The sequence below is a fragment of the Myxocyprinus asiaticus genome, chromosome 24, assembly GCF_019703515.2.
Source record: "Myxocyprinus asiaticus isolate MX2 ecotype Aquarium Trade chromosome 24, UBuf_Myxa_2, whole genome shotgun sequence".
NCBI classification, from domain to species: domain Eukaryota; kingdom Metazoa; phylum Chordata; class Actinopteri; order Cypriniformes; family Catostomidae; genus Myxocyprinus; species Myxocyprinus asiaticus.
The window spans coordinates 8822900-8845579 of NC_059367.1; the positions used below are offsets into that span (position 1 = coordinate 8822900).

Below are 22680 nucleotides of genomic sequence, written 5' to 3' on the forward strand. Positions count from 1 at the left end.
CCAGATGGTTTCGTTTGAATTTTAGTGAGAAGATTCAGATTGCACCAAAGGAATGCTCGGAATGTTTGGAATAGCATACCGACATACTACTATTACTATTGCTGCAGTATATATATTATGTATACTTAGATTTTTCTGTATGCATAGAATAGCCGGATTCTACATTTGCCAAAATATGCAGTAAATAACATTTACTCATTTCCAGTGTGACCAATGAATCGGAAGTAATGTCAGCCGAGATTTTTACATTTCATTTTTACTCCTGTTTTGAGTCACATACTTTGTTTTTATACAAAATTATTTATTAATTAAAAATGCAAAATAAACGTTTTTATTTCTGAGTTGATAATTGGATGCCTCTCACATGCAACGTGATGAGGACAACAATGACAACAGGTCACAACAATGTAGCATGCTACTGTTTGAAACGCTTATTGTGAAATATTGCCGACTGTTTCGCTAAATAGTTTTTAAAACATTTGTAGTATACAGTATATACTGTGCAGTATTCATTAAGTAGTAAGCTAGCATTCCATTTCGAACATAACCTATTTAAGGCCCAAACGTTATGCCTTTAAGCCAGATGCCACAGTAAGGTTGGAAACCCATGCAAAGGCAACACTGTGACCTTCAGATCTCCTTACAGCATGTAAGAATGTTTGATGTTTGTGGGTTTTTGACATTTGACATCCGGAGATGTCATAGCAAAGTCATGCAGGGTCACTGCGATTGTGGCACAAACAGCCTTCACCGTAAATCTGACCTGCCCTGGAATGCCCTAAAAATACCATCACTCCTTCAGCTTTATGCCCCCTGTGCATCTCTGGTTCTATGAAATTCATCACTCGTTTGTGTGTGTGCTGATGCCTCTTGCTTGGGAATGCATGCATAGACTTGTTGAGCATGTGCCCAGCCAAAGAGGCCAAAGTTAAGAGTTATTTATACTAGATCTCACTGGTTTGCAGAAAGGTTTCCTGGTCAAATTTGGATTTGACTTTCACGGCATACAAGGAGTTCTCAGAATGTAAATTGAGTCTAATTCCTGTAAACTGAACTGCTAACAAAGTTAAGCCCAATGTTTTTTAAAAGCATTCTAATGCTAATTTGTAAGTGTGTTAGTCCACCCTTGTCAAAAGTACCTGTACTTTGTTAAATGTTTTTTTTAATATATAATTTTTTTATTTATTATTTTTTTTTGTGTGTATTTTTAAGTATTGACTGCGTTTGTACCAATATAATTGACTGGGCCAGGAACAAACTTTTTTTTTTTTTTTTTTTTTTTTTTAAATGGATATTGAATTCCAACTCCTGCAAAACACTGTGGAAAGAGTACGACAACACATTGTAGCTCACGCTAAAATACAGCTAAATGTTTCTTCTTAAAGATGAAGATCAGCATATTCTATCAGGGCAGATGGGATTGACTCAACTATGCTGAGATTAAGAGAAAAGGTGTGAAAATTTGATAATCCACATTGGGCAAGACAATTAAAAGCCATTTTTTTTTTTTTCTCTGCTTTTTTCTCAATCAGTGCTGAAATTGCTGGGGGGGAAAAGCTCAGCAGATTATTTTGGGATAGCTTAAACTAAGCGTACACCACACGACTTGCAGCTGGCGCCCTGCGACTCTCAGTCCTGTTTTTTGTCATTCTGGTGCGAACACTTCAGGACTGTAGTGTATCAACTATATGACCATTCGTCCCCGACTGAGGCCATGTGTGCACTGGTATTAAGTTGCATTTTGGGTGATCCGATCACAAATGTACAAGCAAGACACATCACTGTTATACCTTTTATCTTCTCTTTTTACCACTTGTTTAGATTTAGAGGAGTCTTTGCTTTCATGAGGACATACATCAGTTATTACATCTGTGTATTACTAAATGATAATAAAGCACAAAAAAGTAAAAGATGATTTTTTTTTTTTTTTTTTTTCTATTATTTTTGTCTCCTGCTACCCAATACCTTGCTCTCCTATTTCAACAAACACGAAAAAACAGCTTGTGCCCATTTTTATGTGTATTTGCGCTAATTTGCAAAGGAGAAAATAATCAAAAGAGCTAAAATAAAAAAAAGACAGCAGGTAGGGAGATGAACGACTCGTGCCCATTTTGCTATTTACAAAAGGAAACATTTAAGAAAAACAGATGAAAATAATAAAGACAGCCGTTACGGAGATGTGGGTGAAGTTTTTATATTGTTTTCTAATTAATTTTTGTCTTCCTAAAACCTTGCCGCCCTCTTGCACTCTCTCTGTATTTCATTGGCTATGGCTCATTCTCGGTCTCTCGCTCAACGGGACACTGTGCACACCTACCAACAAGATGTCTAAATATCAAGCAGTTTTGAAAACTGCCGTAGCATCTAGGACTAGTCTCTGCATGTCGCAGGAGTGCACACAACAAGATCGTTTGTCGTGAGATCCGAGACTTCTCGATGCAGACCAGTCGCTGACTCGAAACATCAAAGGAGATGAGCTTGAGTCATGTAGTGTACACTAGGATTTATGAAGCACTTTTAAAGTTATGACCAGGCCCAGAAGGAATTTTTTTGAGGGAAAATCATCTGAATTCTGCAGAAAGGTTTTAAACGCATGAAAATTTGTTAAATTGAGCTGAACACATCATGAAATAAGCCAAACTATTAAAGATGCACTTTGTAATTTTTTTTCCTCATTACAAAAGTTTATCTCCTAAAGACATGAATTGAAATCATGACCACTCACATTAAAATGAATACTCCAGTCGTATCAGTTTTATTCTACACGGAGAGACTCCGCACATGGGGGCTGCCATTTTAGAATCACAAGACCAGCCGAATACTACTTGCTTAATCTCAGTAACCGTCCTGTTATTTGACTTATTGATTAAAGAAATCATGGCTGATTGTGAATACTACATTTCTACAATGGCATCTGAAACTGAAAACTATTGATTTCAAATTATGCTGCATCCAAGCCACTAAGTGTCAGTGTAAGATGACACAAAGACAACAGTTACTGGGTGCACCTTTAAATAAACAAACATGCAAGTGTAAGGGAATGTGTAAAACATTTATGAAATTCTGAACATTTTCTCGAGTTTTGCGCTTGCAGATTCCATCTGCCTAGGCTGGTACAAAACATTGCTGAAAACTCAGATTTCTGCGTCTAGTACTCTCAGCTCCATTTAACACATGCTTAAATCCCTTCCGCAGATTTTCCCTCAAAATCAGCACAGAAAATGTAAAAAAAAAAAAAAAAAAAAAGAAATCTCCAGACTCTGTCTGGGCCTGCTTATGACCGAATTAAAATAACTCTTTCCCCTGACTCAGAAATGTCAGTTTTGGCACTTCACATTCGTACCAGCACACCCGCAGGGCACCGTGTGAGTATAGCAAATGGAGATAACCAACACGCGATAGGCGTGCGGCCCAGTTTCCAGTCTTCTCTGTAACACTTCTTCTCGGATCCTCGTGGGCTCTTTAGCTCGAACCAGATGAGCTACATGAGGACACGACTGATAAACAGCCAGGAAGAGCCCCCCTCTGCCTGGGCTGATTTATATTTTACCCACTTTGCATGTTCTTTTTTCAATGACTCCGTCTCTCTTCATTAACATGCCTCTGCCTACATAGTAGGAAATTAAAATTAGAGTCTAATGGCGTTGCTATTCTCGGATGCCAAGTCTGTGTATGTGTAAAGCGTTTCAACATCCAATGCCAGAAACCTGTTTATGGGATCGTTTACATCACATTGCTGGAGTGTAGTTAGGCTAAGTGAGGTGTCATCCCTACGGTAATAACATGGAAGCTGGTATAGTGTAGTATTATTAGCGGAAGGGGTAGCACTAGAAGAATTTGGCTCATCTCTTGTAGCTGTTTGGATGTGCTTTAATTTCTGAAGCCCCTCCCTACCTTAAAGGAGTAGTTCATCCAATAATGTAAATATTGTCATCATTGTTCCAAAACCATATGACTTGAATAAGGTGAGTAGTTGAAGAATATCTTGGCCACTCTTCTTCTCTTTTCCTATAATTTAAAGTAAATGGAGGTTGGGGCTGTCAAGCTCCAACAAAAAAGCCCCATAAAAGTATCATAAAAGTGATCCATATGTCTGAAATTTAAGTTGTAGCTCTCAAATATTTTGCAATTAATGTCAATGACATTTGGTCACGAGACACATTTTTGTAGTCCATGCAGCTTTTGTAATCCATTTTATATATATATATATATATTATAATTTTTTTTTTATGCCATTTGTTTTATTTAATTATAGCAATGGCATGGAGCCCCAGTTTTCGTTTACTTTATTAAGTGGCAAAGCATGTCCAGGATATTCTTCAAAAATGCCATACGGTTTTGGAACAACATGAAGGTGAGTAAATTATGACAGAATATAAATTGTTTGTGAGCTATACCTTTAGCGTCAGCCCTTCTTGTCACTTGAGTCTGTCTGGAGAAATTCAGTGTGATCTACAGCTGAGTCTGGTCTATCCACACCTCCAAATAAAGATTTATCACACCGTGGATCAAATGTGCCAGCCGTCTTTTGCGCTATCACACAACACCGGATCCCTGACTCATATACATGCTGACCCTCTTTAAAACTGTCAATTACTGTAGATGTAGTCAACACAGTTATTGTTAGCCTCATAATCAGATGGTAAACGGTGGGGCATCATTTAGCTTTGCTATTTGCTTGAGGAAACTGTGCAGGCTGCTCACTGAAACAGCATGATTTGTTTCTCTTTGAAGGATGCAGGATGTGGACTTGGGTATTGGGCTGCAACTAACGATTATAAGAACGATTATTCAACTATTCAGGCGATTTATTGCAACGATTAATCATTAGCTCTTAACCGACTATTCATCTTGTGCCTCGACTTGAAAGGTTGTATTAAACGTGCTTACTAACAATAAAGAAGACAAAATCTTCTTAAAAATACCTCTAAATGACATTCACTGAATTACAAGGGAAAAAATACTTGGATTTTTATTCAATTTAATTCATTAAAAAACAATTCACTGCAAAAATGTATATCATCATCATCAAGTGTTTTTGTCTGGTTTTCCATTTAAAATGATCTAAAAATCATAAGATATTTAGACTTGCTTTCAGAGAATGTATCTTCAATATAAGTATGTTTTGTATGTGTGTTTTTTTTTTTTTTTTTTTTTTTTTTTTTTTTTTCACTTGTTCATATTTCTTTGAAAGCAAGTCTAAATATCTTACCTGAGAAGCAACATATATATATTTTAAGGATTTTTAGATATTTTAAAATATTAAATATATATTAAATATTATATTCATCATTCTCAATTTTTTTTCTTCTGCAGTAGCTCCTAAAGTAAATGTACATAAGGAGTTTTAGATATTTATTTTGGAACACAAACCAAAAAAGACAAATCAATAACCATTTTTTTTTTTGCATTATATAGTGGGCTAAGACTACACTCACCTTTTTGTTCACTTTGATTCATCTTTAACTCACAAAGAAACAAACAATCTCTTCTTAACAGAGCTGTGTATCACTGATTTTCTTCACAATAAGATACACCGTGATACATATTATGATTCACTACGTAGTGAGCCATCATGTTAAAATCTAGCTGCAGCAAGCGTGCACGAAGGACGAGTGTCTCCGCGTGAGAGGGTTTATCAGCTGGTAGAAGTTTGAAACTCTCTTGCTCTGTTTTTCACAGGACTCATAAAACCGCACAGAGAAATGCCAGTTTTGGTGTTTGTGCTTATTTACACAACCGCTTCCTTATTATTTGACCTTAAATAAAGGATGCATTAAACATATAATGCCGGGCTGTTTCATTTTTAGACGCTCTGACAGGCACGTTTTGCTCAAGCGGAATGCCAGATCAGGCTTGGCTTTATTTCACGTCAGGACGACACTACTTCTGGATTTACTTATTTTGTATTTTTGTAGTATAATTCCCTCATACTTTGCAATCTACATTAGGGCTGGGCGATATGTAAAAAATATTTTTGCGATAATTGCCTTAAAAAATATCGCAATATCCGATTACATCGTCAACCCCCCTGCCGAGGGTCAGTTAATTTTTTTTTTTTTGCTTTAAAAATGTAATTAATTTATTGAAACACGAAAAACATAAGACATTTCTAAATTCAAATTGCACTTTAAACTAAATGGAAAAAAAAAAACAATAAAATAACGAAGTGATCATAAAATCTAATTTAACCACTTCCCCAAATCCAAACATTTACTGTCTGCAATGGCTCCTGTTGCCATCACGCAAGCATCCATCAACACAGATGGAATAGCCTACAGATTAAGAACTAAAGACAATTATAAATGTAAAGACAATAATAATCTAAATAAATAAGCCTAATACATTCCCTCGTGTTCCCAAAATAATGCTGCTAAATATATGTTCTTATCGAATTTGTGTTTGTATTGCGTTTCGGTAATACAGTTAATGCTGCCTAAAGAAAATTAAAATAAAACTCAATTTTAGGATCAAGGTGAATGTCACGTTCACCTTGCATTCACCTTGCATTACTTTATGATTTAATCACTTTCGTATTTTTTTTTTAATTTAATACAAAGATATATATTACTGAACCTGCAGAGTTGCGTTCACAATGCATGCCAACCGCGTGGAAATAAAGCGAACTAAACTCACAGCACCTCCTGAGATGATCGGAGATCATTTTCTTCATTCTCAAAGACGATATTATTCTTGCAAACAGTTTTCAGACGAATGAAACCGAGAAAAAAGTGAAAACTCTTTACATGCGCTTGTTCCACGAGCAGACTCGTGCTGCACGCCTCTGAGCAAACAGCGAATCAGACACAAGCATTGACTGCTTTTCTTTTGTCTGTTCTTAAAAATATAAAAAAGTGTGTTTCTTCAAGCGCATGTCTTTGTGACTAACAGCATTTCTTGTCATGTCACTCCTAGACAGGTCGCCCACCTAGATTAGCCAAATTACCCACGCATGAAATACATTTGGGCGCGGAACTTGCAAACTGGATTCAACCTCGTCGCATTTGGTGGGTGGCAGGTGCTAGTTTCACACCCTGGCCACTGTTTAATATATTTGCAGACTTCCCAGATTCATGGTTTTGCCATTTGGATCTTTGTAAGAAATTCGATCCTATCACCCAGCCCTAATCTACATCACCTTATGCTGTTTGGAGTGCGTGTGGACTGTGAGCTGTGTTTTCTTCATCTCCTCAATTGTGCGTCATCATTAGAGTTTCATATGATCTCATGTTACGGTAAATGAGATTAAACAACTATTCGACAACTAAAATCTTTGTCGTCAATTTTTTATTGTCGACTAATCGTTTCAGCCTTACTTGGGTAATGTGGTTGTTTTCTGTGCGTTAATCTTGATTTATTGTCTATTGGAAGTGCCAGCTTGGATTTGGAGTTTCTGAAGTGTCTTTTAAGAAAAAGCCAAAAGTATTAAGCCTGTTTTTATCTTTTTTTAAGCTTTACTCTGATGATTTCAAAGTTAAAATGCTGACACTTAAAAGTCTGAAGACGTTCCATACAGTCTAATTTTTGCACTTGAAAATGCACTACTTTTTAATTTGCAGCGAATATGTTGATATTTTAGAATAAGAAACAACTTTTAATAAGGCATGAATGTGGAGGTAGTGCATAGCTTTAGTATGTTGGTTTCAGAGAACACTCAACAGTTTACAATCACTTTATGTAAACCAATCCACCTCTTAATCATGTTTTAATTTAGTTTCAATTCATTTTTTGGGATAACCGCTTGGCCAAGGCTTGAGACATAGTTTTATTAAAGGAATAGTTCACCCAAAAATTTAAATTGCATCAATGACTCATCCTTGTTGTTCTTAACCAGTATGACTTTATTTCTTCTTTGAAACACATAAGGAGACATTAGGCAACATGTTAACCTTAATCAACATTCACTTTCATTGTATCTTTGCTCCATACAGTGAAAGTGAATGGTGACCGAGGCTAACATTCTGCCTAACATCATCTTGTGTTCCAAAGAAGAAAGTAAGTCACATGCGGAAGTTTTACAGGTGTGCGGTAAGCGGTTTTTTTCTATTATTTAAGGGAACGTGCAGAAAACAGGGAAATGTTTTATTGCAGGATGAAACATATAGGGAGTGTCAATGAATTTCAAGGAGACTCTTAATCATGTGCTAAATAGTCCGCTCACAACCGTAGCTGAACAACTCTGAAATCATAATGAGTGTAGAGGCTTGCACAGAATTTTTTATGCTAAATTGCATCGTAGAAATGTGAAGGGCATTTGTGATTATTTACATCATTTACATCTACAGTTAATGCCATATGGGCCTTAGCATATTTGAGACCTTATCAAATAAAGACATGTGGTTCAGTTCATTCGAGCAACAGCTGGATTCGAGCCTGCATGACCTGCATGATCACCACAGATCAATGCATCTGGGGTATGTGTGCTAACAGCTAGGTGTTTGTAAAAAATAAGTTTTGATTGAAAACTGAAATCAAAAGTCAACATGTATTCAAAATGTACCCCATTTACTTTCTTAAAGACCCCCTCCAGTGAAAATCATGTTTTTAACCTTGTATACATGTCCATATGGTGTGTTTTATATGCTAGAAGACATACCATGTGTGAAATCAGCAGTCAGCGCCATGGCTGAGCATTTTTGTCTTGGAACTGCAGTTTACCAAAGACAATCTCAAAAACACAGATTCAGACAGCCAGGGTTTCATACGTCACAAACCTAAGGAACCAGTCCCGTCAACTTGCGGGGTGGGGCTTTCCATATCAATAGCATACGCTGTGGCGAAGCAAGGGGTATCAGGAGAAGCCAGGCGTAACTACGTATCAGTATTTTGTAAGACATGTTCTGTTTTCAGATGCAAAGTTGCAAAGGGACAAATGGTGAGCCTTCATGTATTACCAAACAATCTGAAAATCCAAGATAAATGGGTGCAGTTTTTTTGGAAAAATCGTAGTGTCCCAGCAAAACTTTCAGAGAAAACTCGGGTTTGCAGTAGTCATTTTCCTGAGAACTGTTTTGAAAATTTTACTCAAAAACAGATGGGTTTTGCCACTAAACTTATATTGAAGCCCAACGTAGTTCCATAAATTTATCCTGGGGACACAACGAGTGGTGCAGGGGTGAGTGGAGATGGAGGCGGGGACTAATTTGCATATTCATAGATCCACGCATACTAAATGAGGCAAAGGTGTAGAGTTATATCTTATCCATTTTAAGGCATGAAGGGATTATTTTCATGGAAGAAAACTTTTAAATATGTAATTTTGATTAACAAAGATGAGTTTTTAGGGGTTAAACCAGTGACTGGAGAGGGACTTTAAAGGTGAATTATGTAATTCCTGCACTGCTAGTGGCACCAAACAGAATTACAAAAATAAAGTATGTTTTCAAACAGCATTTGCCAACACCCCTTAGACTCAGCATGCTCTTTCTCACTCTGTGATTCCCTATGAACAAAAAGGCAATACTAAATAAACAGACCACTATAACATGTAGACACCAGACAGAAAGTGTGGCAGAGGAATCAGGTCATCCGATACCATCGGCGGATTAAATGGCAGCTGAGTGTGCGGGGGATCCAGCACATGAGGTAGGATGGTTATTCTGGTAATAAGCATAACGATACATATTCCGAGTATCTTATGAATTTATCTGGAGCTTGGCAGTAATGAGCTAACAATAACTTGAGTGTAGTTTACCTGTCGAGAAGCAACTTGGCAAGTTTGGCGTCTCCAAACCCCAAAAATTCCCTCTAAGTACCCCAACTTGTAAATGCGATGCCAAAGTTCACTCTGGTTTTACTCCGTTCTCTGTGTCGGTGTCTTTTAGTAAGTCTTCAAATTTTGGCTTTAACGTCTGTAGGCAAAGCTAAAATAAAATTCCCCTGTACATGTCTGCCGTGGATGTTCATATTTCCCCAGCTGAACAGCTTACTACAAGTAGCCATGCCTCAAACTCATGCTATATGTTGAACTAGAAAGGGATGGGTGGAGCTAAGTGGGTCAATCAAAATACAAACATCAATGTTTTGATAGTGCCTGGTAGGCTTCATGAATGGCTTACTTATAGTTGTCAATGAACCATAAACTGGGATAGAAGAACCTATTTTGACATCAAAAAAGTTACCTAAAAAAAGTAAATTTTATTTTGCAAGAGTCAGAGTCATTCCAAGTAAAAACAAAGATGTTTGTTCATAATTCATGATTCGTAATATTTTACCAAAATGTAATGAGGCTTTTCACAATCCGATAAATTTCCGATGGATACAAAATTAAGTAAGGGGTGTTGGGGTGCGACGCGAACCGTAGTAACTGATTTTGGAATAACAGGCAATAAAATAGAATTATAAATGCATACTATGATAACACTATTATAAAATATAATTTTATAATATATATAATATTTTTTCAGGTATTTCCAATTAGGCTCAACTTGTGAATGAAGGAAAAACAATGCCTGAGGAAATGGAAAAATTATGCAGAAAAATTTCATGCCATTTTGAAGCAAAAAAAAAAAAAAAAAATGGAAAGACGACAGGTTTTGCGCTTACATCTTTATACTCTTTACAAACTTTCACAAAATATACACATTGACATTCGAGACATTTTGATAAAAACAGAATTTCTATCATTTTTGGCACACAGTGTTTGTCTCGTGCATCCACAAGTTTCTGACTGGCAAGTTTCTAAAAACTTTAAAATGTTTAGATGCTGCTGACTTTTGTAGGCCTGTGTAAGGGGGTTCAGTGGAAAGGAGGCGGCGAGAACCGGCTTGACAACTTAAATAATAACTTAAACAACTTAAACAAAAATACACAACCATAAACACACAGTACAGCTGCCTGTAATTCTCTCTCTCGAACTGTCGTCCCCGGCCGCCTTTATCCCTCGCGCCCCATCAGGCTGATTGGGGACCGGGCGTGCGTCATTCCAGCCCGGCCCCGCCCTCCTCGGCTCTACACTCCTCCCGGCGTTGCCTCAGTCCGGGGAGCCCCCGGCATGATGTACATCCCCTCCTTCCTCTCCGGGGGGGGGGGCGTGCCTTGCACCCAGACTGCCGGCGGGTCATCCCCACCTTCCTCGACCTGGGAGGAGACAGGAGGGGAAAAACAAAACAAAATAGGCGAGGGAAAGGCCAACACGGAATGACAGAGAGAGAGGAGAGAGAGAAAAAGAAAGTCACCGGTTCTCTGATGCACCTTCGTGTCGCGTGGTCCTCGATCACTCCTCCACCCTCTCAGGCGGACGGCAGCCGCTCCTCCCCTGGCGGACCGGAGTCAGACCTCCGACCCCCAGCGGACAAAACGCCCCTCCGTGTTCCCGGCGTCCCGTGGGGACACTCCTCCGCCCCTGGCAGCAGCTCCCTCGCTCCAGGTGGTCGGGGAGTCCCGTCCCCACTCGCCTCGCTGACGGCGGCCGTTCCCCGCGTCCGGGTGGTCGGGCTACTCCGTCCCCCGTCGGATGGCAGCGGCGCTCCCCTGGGTGGACGGCAGTGTCGAGGACTCTGCGACGGGAATCCCTCCTCTTTCCCAGGTATCGGCACCAGTGTAAGGGGGCTCAGTGGAAAGGAGGAGGCGAGAACTGGCTTGACAACTTAAATAATAACTTAAACAAAAATACACAACCATAAACGCACAGTACAGCTGCCTGTAATTCTCTCTCTCTCTCTCTCTCGAACTGTCGTCCCCGGCTGCCTTTATCCCTCGCGCGCCCCATCAGGCTGATTGGGGACCGGACGTGCGTCATTCCAGCCTGGCCCCGCCCTCCTCGGCTCTACAGCCTGCTACTTCGCTTTCCATGCCCTTGTAGCACTCGTTGGTGATACTTTTCTTGTTGAGTTTCGATGATTATTAAATTCCACCATACAAAGAGTACATGATAAATATCCCGTGCATGCATGCGTGAGTGAAAAAGAGACTGTGAGCGAGAGTAAGGGAGCAGTGCCTTACAGCTCTGATTCCGATCATGTTTTAGAAAATCAGAAATAAAACTGAATTAAGGGGCAGTCACACTACACTTCACACTCCATTAATTCCCATTTAAATGGGATAGAATGCAGTAGACCAGAAATGCAAGCTTATCCGAAGACATTTCGTACTACGCTGCGTGCCAAAGTTCAAGCTTGGTGAACACTGAACCATGAATTCGTACGACAAGAGGACACATGACCAATAGATGGAAACGTCACAAGGTGACATCTTGGCTTAATTCAAAGGATGCAGATTTTAAAGATGCAAGATTTGTTGTTGCAGGAAAGTGAGTATACAGTATATTTTAAACATTTTAATATAATATTATTTGTGATTTTATTATTTATTTACACCAAAAGCCCTCCCACATGACATCCTGATTTGTCAAACGTCATATTTAATTAATCGCATGATTTTAAATGAGAACCCCCCCACCCCCATGCACCAGGGCTTTAATATGTTTTAATAGTAATCCTACACTGCCTTCTTTTGGCAGTGCTTTACTGCCATTAGTCCGTAATTCTAACAAATACCATTCATTAATCAATTTTTCAAAGGTGCTATAAGTGTTTTTAGCCATTCTGGCACTTCCACCAGACTAGCCATTAAATTAGCCACGCCCCCTCTCTCCAAAACCCCGCACTCCAAAGACACACGCTCACGCAGACAAACTTGGAGACCATTGTATTGGAGCAGATGAAGGGGGAAGCATCCCCCTAAGTGATTCGCCATCCAACCCCGAGCATTTTACGGAAGCAGGATATCGTACTGCCACTAATACGAGCATAGATGGGCGGCCCTGGGAACTTGCACAATGATTGACAAGCAGAAACTAAGGATCTGACCGCAGCTCATGGACATCTTTTTCCTCGCTGTTTACCTAGCTTAGGGCTGTTATAAAGACAGGTGTGATATTTCATGGCTCCTGTTTCAGTGATATCTGACAGTTTTTTGCATGTAATTTAATAAAAAAAATCACCTTTTATATAAACATATTTGGCTATATCACAAAAGAGGAAGTAGTTTTCCTAATTCTTAAAGTCCTGTCCAACAGGCCATATTTAAATAATTTTTGGTGTATCTGCTTTTATTCTTTTTCACAGATATTCTTTCAAAGGACACACTGTATGATTTATTCAATCTTTCTGTCCCTCCCCAAAGTAGTTTATCCAAGAATACAGATTACAAAGCCCATCATTCTCTCAATCCATTGTCACAGTTATTCTCTGAGAGAGATAGTGGTTTATTTTGGAGGACTGCCTTTCCAGTGGACCAAACAAAGACCATCAGTCTGAGACAGAGTGTCTCTGTGCTGCTTTCTCTGAGAATGTGAACGGTCAGACTATTTTTACACCCTTGTTTAGAGAATCGTGACAGTGCTCCAAGTTTCTTTTGTAAAAGATCCATTGTTTTCCTAATGGAATAATGTCAGTGCATTTTTGTTTTGTTTCTGGTCACATGCTACTTTAGTGTCCATGTTACAATGTAATGAGCAACATTACATAAGTTCTGAGTTATACAAGTGAACAACATGTAGGTTATTATGGTTGTTGTAGAATGGCCTGTGATCACTTACTGCAATTAATAAGATTGTGTATTATGCGGAACACAGACACTGTAGTTTAATGTTCATTTTTTTTAATGTTCAGGCTATTAATGCATGCAGCATGACTGCATTTCTTAATAAGCAGTTGTACGGAATTTGAATCCGAAAGCTTTATCATCACCTGCCAAGTGAATATACTGAAAGCGAGTTAAATTTGACCAGTGAACTTTCACAATACTTTACACAAATTTTGATACTGCAGAAAAAAGTGATATGCTAATTATCACTTTAAAAAGTTCAATATTAGTATAAAGAAAAAAATAATCAAATGTTGATTATTTCCCTTGATATTATAATTTTAATTTATTTTGATAGTCAAATCAAGTTACTGCATGCCATATTCTTAATGTAGGCTACACATTCAAAACAAGTCCAACGGTTTCTGAATTGCTTTATAACTGTTTTATCAGTAAATGAAGACAGTGCCTAAATGATCAACTTCACATTGGCTCTCTTAGCAGCATGAAAAACAATTATTCATATTTTGAATAAATTATACACAAGCGAGCAACAGACTTGTGATTGGTTATAATGCTCAACCTCTGCATAAACACACGTTTAAATAAAAAAAATTAGATGCAACATGAGTAGACCTACATCACTGAGTACTTTATTAGGAACACTATGGTCCAAATAAAGTGAACGATGTGGTCTGTTGTAGCCCATCCGCCTCGAGGTTTGACCTGTTGTGCATTCTGAGATGCTATTCTGCTCACTACAGCTGTATAGAGTGCTATACAGACACCCTCTCAAATTACAGACCCATCTCTAATCTGCCTTTTTATTTCCAAAGTGCTTGAAAAGGTAGTAGTGACTCAATGGCACAACCATATGCAGCGGCATAACCTCTGTGAGCCTTTCCAGTCGGGCTTTAGGCCCCGTCGCAGCACAGAGACTGCCCTAATCAGAGTAGCCAATGATCTACTGAGGACCGTCGATGCTTGTTCCCCATCATTGCTGGTTTTGCTAGACCACACAGCAGCATTTGACACCATCAACCTTCTGTTATGTTCAGTTGAAGTCAGAAGTTTACATACACCTTAGCAAAATACATTTAAACTCAGTTTTTCACAATTTCTGACATTTAATCATAAAAACATTTGCCTGTCTTAGGTCAGTTAGGATCACTATTTTAAGAATGTGAAATGTCAGGATAATAGTAGAGATAATGATTTATTTCAGCTTTTATTTCTTTCATCACGTTTCCAGTGGGTAAGAAGTTTACATGTACTTTGTTAGTATTTGAAGCATTGCCTTTAAATTGTTTAACTTGGGTCAAATGTTTTGGGTAGCCTTCCACAAGCTTCTCGCAATAAGTTGCTGGAATTGTGGCCCATTCCTCCAGACATAACTAGTGTAACTGAGTCAGGTTTGTAGGCCTCCTTGCTCGCACGTGTTTTTTCAGTTCTGCCCACAAATTTTCTATCGGATTGAGGTCAGGGCTTTGTGATGGCCACTCCAACACCTTGATTTTGTTGTCCTTAAGCCATTTTGCCACAACTTTGGGGGTATGCTTTGGGTCATTGTCCATTTGGAAAACCCATTTGCGACCAAGCTTTAACTTCCTGGCTGATGTCTTGAGATGTTGCTTCAATATATACACAATTTTCCTTCCTCATGATGCCATCTATTTTGTGACGTGCACCAGTCCCTGCTGCAACAAAGCACCCCCACATCATGATGCTGCCACCCCCATGCTTCACGGTCGGGATGGTGTTCTTTGGCTTGCAAGACTTGCCCTTTTTCCGCCAAACATAACGATGGTCATTATGGCCAGTCAGTTCAATTTTTGTTTCATTAGACCAAAGGACATTTATCAAAAAAAAAAAAAAAAATCTTTGTCCCTATGTGCACTTGCAAACTGTAGTCTTGCTTTTTTATGGTGGTTTTGGAGTTATGGAGTTTGAAGGTAGGCCTTAAAATACATCCACAGGTACACCACTAATTCAGTACACCTCCTATCAGAAGTTAATTGGCTAATTGTCTAAAGGCCTGACATCATTTTCTGGAATTTTCCAAGCTGCTTAAATTAACTTAACCCACTGGAATTGTGATATAGCAGGGCTCTACGCTAACATTTTTCCCAAGGAGTACATACGCTCCTAAATGAAAAAATGTAGGAGCACACAAAAGAAATTTAGGAGCACAGTGAAAAATGTAACACAGAGTTTATTAAGAAACAATTTATTACATACATATTTATACTGTGTGTGTGAGTATGTGTGCGTGTACTAAGGGACATACATCTGTGGAACAGCACATACCACCAAAATCACACATTGACCCATGCCTACTAGACGCAAAGGATATCAGTTTTCCAGCTGCTTTTGTATGTTGGCCGTCTGGCACACTTAGAGGTCAGCCAGCGGTCCATGGCAGGAGTGGGATCGAACTCCTCGACAGAAGGCCCCTCCAGGCTGATCCTCATCAGGTCTTCGGTGGTGGAGACCCCAAGGCAGCTTCTTGTCGAATTCTTAATCCGGTTCTGCGCAGTGAAGCCTCACTCACACTGGGCGGCTGAAATGGGCAGCACCAGCATAAGCTGTACCAACTCCAGTATGTTCTAGGGAAAATATATCTTTCAATTTAATTTAAACTCTTACCATTTAACTTATCAAAACCAACCATAGAAGGATACCATACATAACCAGTCAGGACTGTTAGTCTACCTTGTAATCGTGCCTGTAGGTGTCCTTTGTCAACATGGTCTCCCACAGGCCACTGTAGGACTTGTCCTTGAAATTGTGGCTGACCAGGATTTTCGGCCCCTGCCACTCATCCTGGATTGCAGCCATGTTGCACCCTGATCTGCAGGATTGAACAGAGCAAGTGAGTTTGCAAATATGCAAACATAACATTGTCTCATATGGCAATGCAGTGTCAAATAAATTCTTACCTCTTTAGAGGCTCCTTGAAATGCCTAATCAGGTATGCCACACCATCATCGCCAAAGGTGAGAAGGCTGGCCTGGTCTTCTGGCCATGTGTCAGGGTTTAGCACTCTGAAAGACTCCACTGGGGTCTGGACACCCTCATCCTTCAGCAAATCACCAAAACTGGCTTTGAGATCATCCACGCCGATGTTGATGGCCGCCTCCATGTGCTGCTTCAGCTGGGGATTGGTGAGGTCCGTGAAGCCTTTCAGATTCCCCTTCAGTGTTATTCCCTTTAACAGAAATAACACACACACACAGACACACACACCAACACACTATGAAATGTCTGGCCATTTTTCTGTCTCCCATTAAAAATGTTTTAAAGACTTCTCCACTGCATTTCCCTCCTTATCCTCAAATCGTTCTATTGGGCAACGGATACATTGATTCTCACACTGAGAGTCTGTCTTAATCATCGATTTTAATCATTGATTTCTCTTACATCCTAACAAGCTCTCATCCTAACACACCTGGAATCTCCTCTCATCACCCTGCTGCTGAGCAAGCATGGTCTGGATCTTCTCCAGCATGCCTCCTGCCTTTGCCCTAAGCTTTAGTGCTTCCAGTCTGGTCACTGTCTTCCTCAACTCTGATGTTGCTTGGGGGAGGATCAGGTCATTCCTTTGCAGGGTGAGGCTAAGTGAGGATAGCTCCTCAAACATGTCTGAGAGAAAATGGCAGAATACACAAGAGTGCATTCTCCATTTCCTGCTTTATCTGTTAAGTAGTGAGAAAATAAACTGTCACCTGTCAATTACTTGATTCTGAAAGTTCATTTGAGTCTTGAACCTATTTTTTAAAACTAGTGTGGTATTACATTTCCTGTATAAAACTGACCTTCTTTGCCCGCCCTTGAACTTCTGCTGTTGTTGATGCTATGGCCAGGTGCTTCATGTGCTGCAGAACAACGGAGTACTGGCCTTCGTCAGTGGCAAGGTCTTTGTCTTGTGCATGCCGTAGGAACACTTTGAGGGCTCTGTGGACATGGGGGATCCAGCGAGTACCCTTGATGCTAGACGGTGTGCAAATATCCACACCGAGCTCTTGCCCGAGAACATAGAGCTCTCGTTTGGATTTTCCGCTGAAGTGATACGTCTTCCATATCAGATTCAGAAGATCGTATACGACAGAAACCTTTGGCTCTTTCTTCTGAATGGTCAGTATTGCCAGCTCTAGTCTGTGAAAGTCAGAACAGAATATTCAAAACAATTCACCGTCTCCATCCCCCCGTCTCTTGTGCCAACAGAAAACAATAATTCCGTGGTATTTACCATTCCAGCACTTAGTGCACGCACGCACACACACACACACACACACACACACACAGTATTGTTTAACATTCTCTGCTAGCAAATAAAACTAAATCATAGAGAATTTATTAGTTACAAACCTATGTGGCATACAGTGGATTGGGATTATATGCCCCCCTGCCTCTCTCTGCAGGTGGGCAATAACTCCTCCACGGTGGCCCATGTTCACAGAGGCACCATCTGCCCCGAAGGAGATGCACATCTTCATCCATGACCCTCCATCCTCCTCTGGGCAAACAGCACGAAATGTGGCCTTGGTGGCATCCAAAATACCTCGAATGACATCACAAAAAAACAATTATACAAAAGTATTTCTGACAAACTAAATTATCTCCATTATGAATGATTAAACTTTACACAAGAATAAAGCCTATAAAGATGAACAACTTACCAATGGCATGGGAGTGCTCTAGGGTCTGTTGTTATTTCGCAGCTTTCAGCTTCGCTGACAGGCTCTCTCTCATAATGTCAGCAATTTGACCGATCATCACCACACATCTTACATCATTGTCGTATGTGGGATTAATGTCAACTCCGTTTTTGTGGTGGAGTCTGATAAGCGGCCAAAATTTGACAAAAGGTTCTTCTTCTTTTGCAATGAAGTATGCGATGTTTGTTTATCTTTATTTTCAGCTGCCGCCGCCTCCTCAGACAGCAGCCCTTGCCTCCTCCAAGGCTGCTGACACTGTGCCTGATGGATTCTCCTGTCTCAACAGGCACAGATCTCTGCACTGGATATGCCGCCGCGAGATGTTATGTTTCGCTATGCTATCTCTTTTCAGATGCGGGTTTCCTGACACGAAGGACGAGTTGCCTGCCTGTTTCTGCCCTCTACAGTATTTGCAGAACATGACGTTGTTTTCGAACTCTAGCCATGGGAACATTGAGCCAATTCACGTTGAATCTGTATGTTCTCCCTCCACCGGCTACAGTGGACGTTGAAGTGACAGTGGGGGTCACGGTAGTTTCGCTAACGTTGTTCTCAGCATCCCTAACGTTAGCCGCCATGTCAACGTTAGCCGCCTCAGGTAAACCTTGTGAAGAGGCTTCATTAGTTGAACCTTGCTAATCCCCCTTGCCGAATTCCTCTTTCTCCTCGTCTCTTTTTCACTTAAAATTGAATGGGCTTCATTTTCAGCGATGTCTGCACGTTTACTTATAGCCTATACCGATACTTTTTTCCAGTGTTGTTCACCTTTCTCTCTCTGACTGGACTGTGTCATCACAGAAAACTCTACTGTGGTTTAGCGGCGGGGGGTATAGATTACGGTAGGTTGTTATGATTAATCGTAAATAATTTTTCCGGTTCGCACGTATCTATTTTTAGGGGCAAATGCGAGTGAAATACTCGCACTGAAGAGCCCTGTATAGTCAATTAAAAGTGAAACAATCTGTTTGTAAACAATTGCTGGAAAAATGACTTGTGTCATGCAAGAAGTAGATGTCCTAAATGACTTGCCAAAACTATAGTTTGCTAATATTAAATCTGTGGAGTAGTTTAAAAATTAGTTTTAATGACTTCAGTCTAAGTATATGCAAACTTCTGACTTCAACTGTAGGCTGCAGGAGCAGACTGGACTGCAAGGGATCTGCCAAATCAACAGCAGTTTGTCACTTATCAGTGAGGCCATTTCAAGAACGTCTGTAATCTCCTGTGGTGTTCCTCAGGGATCTGTTCTGGGTCCTAATGTATTCATGATTTACATGCTCCCACTTGGTGAAATCTTCAGCAAAAATGGCATTAATTTCCACTGTTATGTGGATGATATTTACATTTTACATTTATGCATTTGGCAGACACTTTTATCCAAAGCGACTTACAGTGCACTTATTACAGGGACAGTCCCCCTGGAGCAACCTGGAGTTAAGTGCCTTGCTCAAGGACACAATGGTGGTGGCTGTGAGGATTGAACCAACAACCTTCAGCTTACAAGTTCAGTGCTTTAGTCCACTACGCCACCACGTAGTGGTTTTTTTTTTATTGATATTTGAATCTGGATGTTGAAAAATGTTCTGTTGTTGAACAGCTCAAAAACTGAGGCCATGTTAATTGGCAACCCCAACAAATTACTGCTGCAGGTCCTCTGTCCCCTGAAATTGTTTGCCAAATCATTCCTCTTTCAACTGTATTAACTATCTTGGGTGTTAAGCTTGATAACTGCATGACCTTCACCAGTCATATAAAAATGGTGAGCAAAACATCTTATTTTTACTTTAAAAAAACATTTCCCGTCTTAGGCCATCTCTCAGTCTGGGTGACGCAGAAAAGCTCATTCATAAATTTGTGTTCTCTAGTTTGGATTACTGCAACGCTATCTTGTTGAAAGACCTCAACAAGCTACAGATGCTTAAAAACAGCACGGCAGAGTTCTCACTAGAACCAAAAAATCCTCACATATGACGCCAATTCTGAAATTATTACATTGGCTTCCTGTTAAATCTAGAGTCCGGGCCAATTGGTTGCTTGGGAAGCCTGACTGGAGTCACTCAGTACGCCCTGGATTCGAACTTGCGACTCCAGGTGTGATAGTCAGCATATTTACTTGCTGAGCTACCCAGTCCCCCGTGGGTACCAAATTTAATGTCTTATGAGTCATGTCAAATGTAGATCCTGTGTTTTAAAGTGTGTGTGTGTGTGTGTGTGTGTATTGTCTGCCAGCCTGCTGCGAGGATCAGAAGGTCATCACCAGCTTATAGCATGCAGGTACTTGATGAGGACTTTAGGGACCCTGTTCTAGTATTGCTGGCCTCACTGTAATGGCAGGCGAGTGTTAATGAGTGTAAACCCCTCTAATCTTCTTTTAACTGCTAGCAGAGAGAGAGTCGTGAGCCTGGTTCATGGCCCTTGATCTTTGTTGTCTTACCAGGAATTTCACGCACGCTCAGTTTATGTTGACAACATCATGTTGACAACCAATACTGTAGAAGTTTGTTTCTCTGGGTTTGAGTAACATCAACCCTACACCTTAATCATCATGATATTATCAATAGGATGCTAGGAAATAGATTAGTCCAGATCAGAAGGCGTTTCTGCTATTTCCTGATTTAGTCTGTCTCTTCTCAGTCTCCATAGGTGGTTAATTCAGTTGTAACTGAGGAAGTAATCAATCTCTTGGCTCAACGTTTTGGCAGAAATATAAGTGTAAAGAACAGCAATCAAAACTCTAGTTCTGGTCGTAACAAAAATAGCGAGAGGTCTTGGAATCATAACCTGGACGAGCCTCTAATCTTTGTTACAACCCCAGTCTAGAATTGTAGCTAAATAGAGCCATATTTTGTTTGGATGCTTAAATTAGATCACATACTGCTAAAGCTATAATTTTTTTTTTTTTTTTGCAAAGTTCTCTCAGCAGTGCACAGTGTTGAAATATTAAAGTGCACACCATTGTCCTGCGGATCGCTGCAGTCTCTTGAGAACTGTGAGTGTATGTGTGAGAGCACACTATTATATATATATATATATATATATATATATATATATATATATATATATATATATATATATATATACTCCATGTATACACACATAAATATGTAGATATTGATCAGTGTGTGTGTGAATGTAGGCCAGTTCTGTATTAAGATTACACAAGAAGAGGAGCTGGCAGAACCGCAGAGAAAGAACGGAAAGCGAGAGAGAGAGAGCACAGACATGAAAACGGTGCTGTGCCGAAAGTGGGCACGCGCTGTGCAGTCGTTCAGGACTCGCCGTGGCTTCGTGAGTCTTATTTATAGTCTCTCTCCCTCTCCCTCTCTCTCGCTCCCTCTCTCTCCGGGTTCCTAATCTTCTCCGCCACAGAACTTAATTAGATTGGAGGTCGGGTGGCCATGGGGAGAGATGAGTGTGAACTGGCTCCCCTTTGGTTGCTGTGTCCGCCTGCAGAGAGCACAGAGATGGAGGCGGCATGGAGGGGCAAGATTCGAGGTGCGGGGGGAGACAGAGGAGCTGAGGAACAGCTTCATCATCCTCTTCTCACCCAGCCGTGCGTCATGTCTGCTCAAACTGCTGGTGGGGGCGAAAAAATTACATTTCCGGGGCTTGATCCTCTGGGGATAAACCGTTCCCTCAGCTGCTGTCTTAGAGAGAAGATCATTTGTTTACCCCCTTCGTAGACCCCGCTGTAGAGATCTGGTGTCTTGATTAGTATGGAGTTGGTTTGTATTTGCGTTAGTGGGCGTGTTTTGTGATTGTGTGCAAAGTTTTGTTGTGAGACTCGTGTTGTGGTGTTAGTGAAGTTGTGTGCTTAACCTGCTTGGGTTTTGTGGCTTGTTTATGCTTGGGGAAAGTTTAGTTATTTTTATTTTTTTTTGCATTTTGCAAGCTTCTATCGTAAATGTTCTCATAATTGTAGTTGTGAAATTTCTGAAGTATAATGATAATGTTTTAAAAGAGGTTGGACTGTAAACATCCAATAGACTGTTTAATTGCAAAATAACATGCAATACTTGAACACTTGGGAGATACGTTAGAAATAATGAGACTGTAATGCAGGTGTGTGTGGACTTCAGTGGCTCCTGTCGCATAGCGTAGCTTTTGCTGGCAGACGCTGCACTGCCTTTGTTGATCCATCTGCTGTACTGTTTAAACACTCTTTCTGTCTGGGATTTCTGCTTTGCTCATTACCGGGATGGGCAGAGGGTGCAGGTGTTTCGGTTTCATTATCCCTGAGATGTGAGACGTATTTCTAGTGTGACTGGCAAAATAGTGTGAATGAATTAGTGTGTGTGTGTGTGTGTGTGTGTGTGTGTGTGTTTGTATGTAGTAATATTTTGTATATTCACAATATATTTGCAGTGATTTTGTTGGCAATATGAAACAAACAGTGTTAATATTTTAATATTAAAATGTTGTAGTATAAACAAAT

The 22680-nt window shown here is 40.1% G+C and overlaps 1 protein-coding gene across 6 annotated transcripts in view; it reads left to right on the forward strand.

Annotated features, from left to right (window-relative positions):
• Positions 1-22680, forward strand: part of LOC127414706 (tight junction protein ZO-2-like) — a 107841-nt gene that overhangs the window by 21260 nt on the left and 63901 nt on the right. Inside the window, exon 1 of one of the 6 annotated variants that reach the window (XM_051652902.1) lies at positions 9504-9585. The exons of the other annotated variants lie outside the window; for them this stretch is intronic. Within the exon in view, the coding sequence (XP_051508862.1) occupies positions 9550-9585 (36 nt within the window). The 5' untranslated portion in view covers positions 9504-9549. Of the gene's footprint in view, positions 1-9503; positions 9586-22680 lie in introns of those variants that run through there. 6 annotated transcript variants of the gene reach the window in all.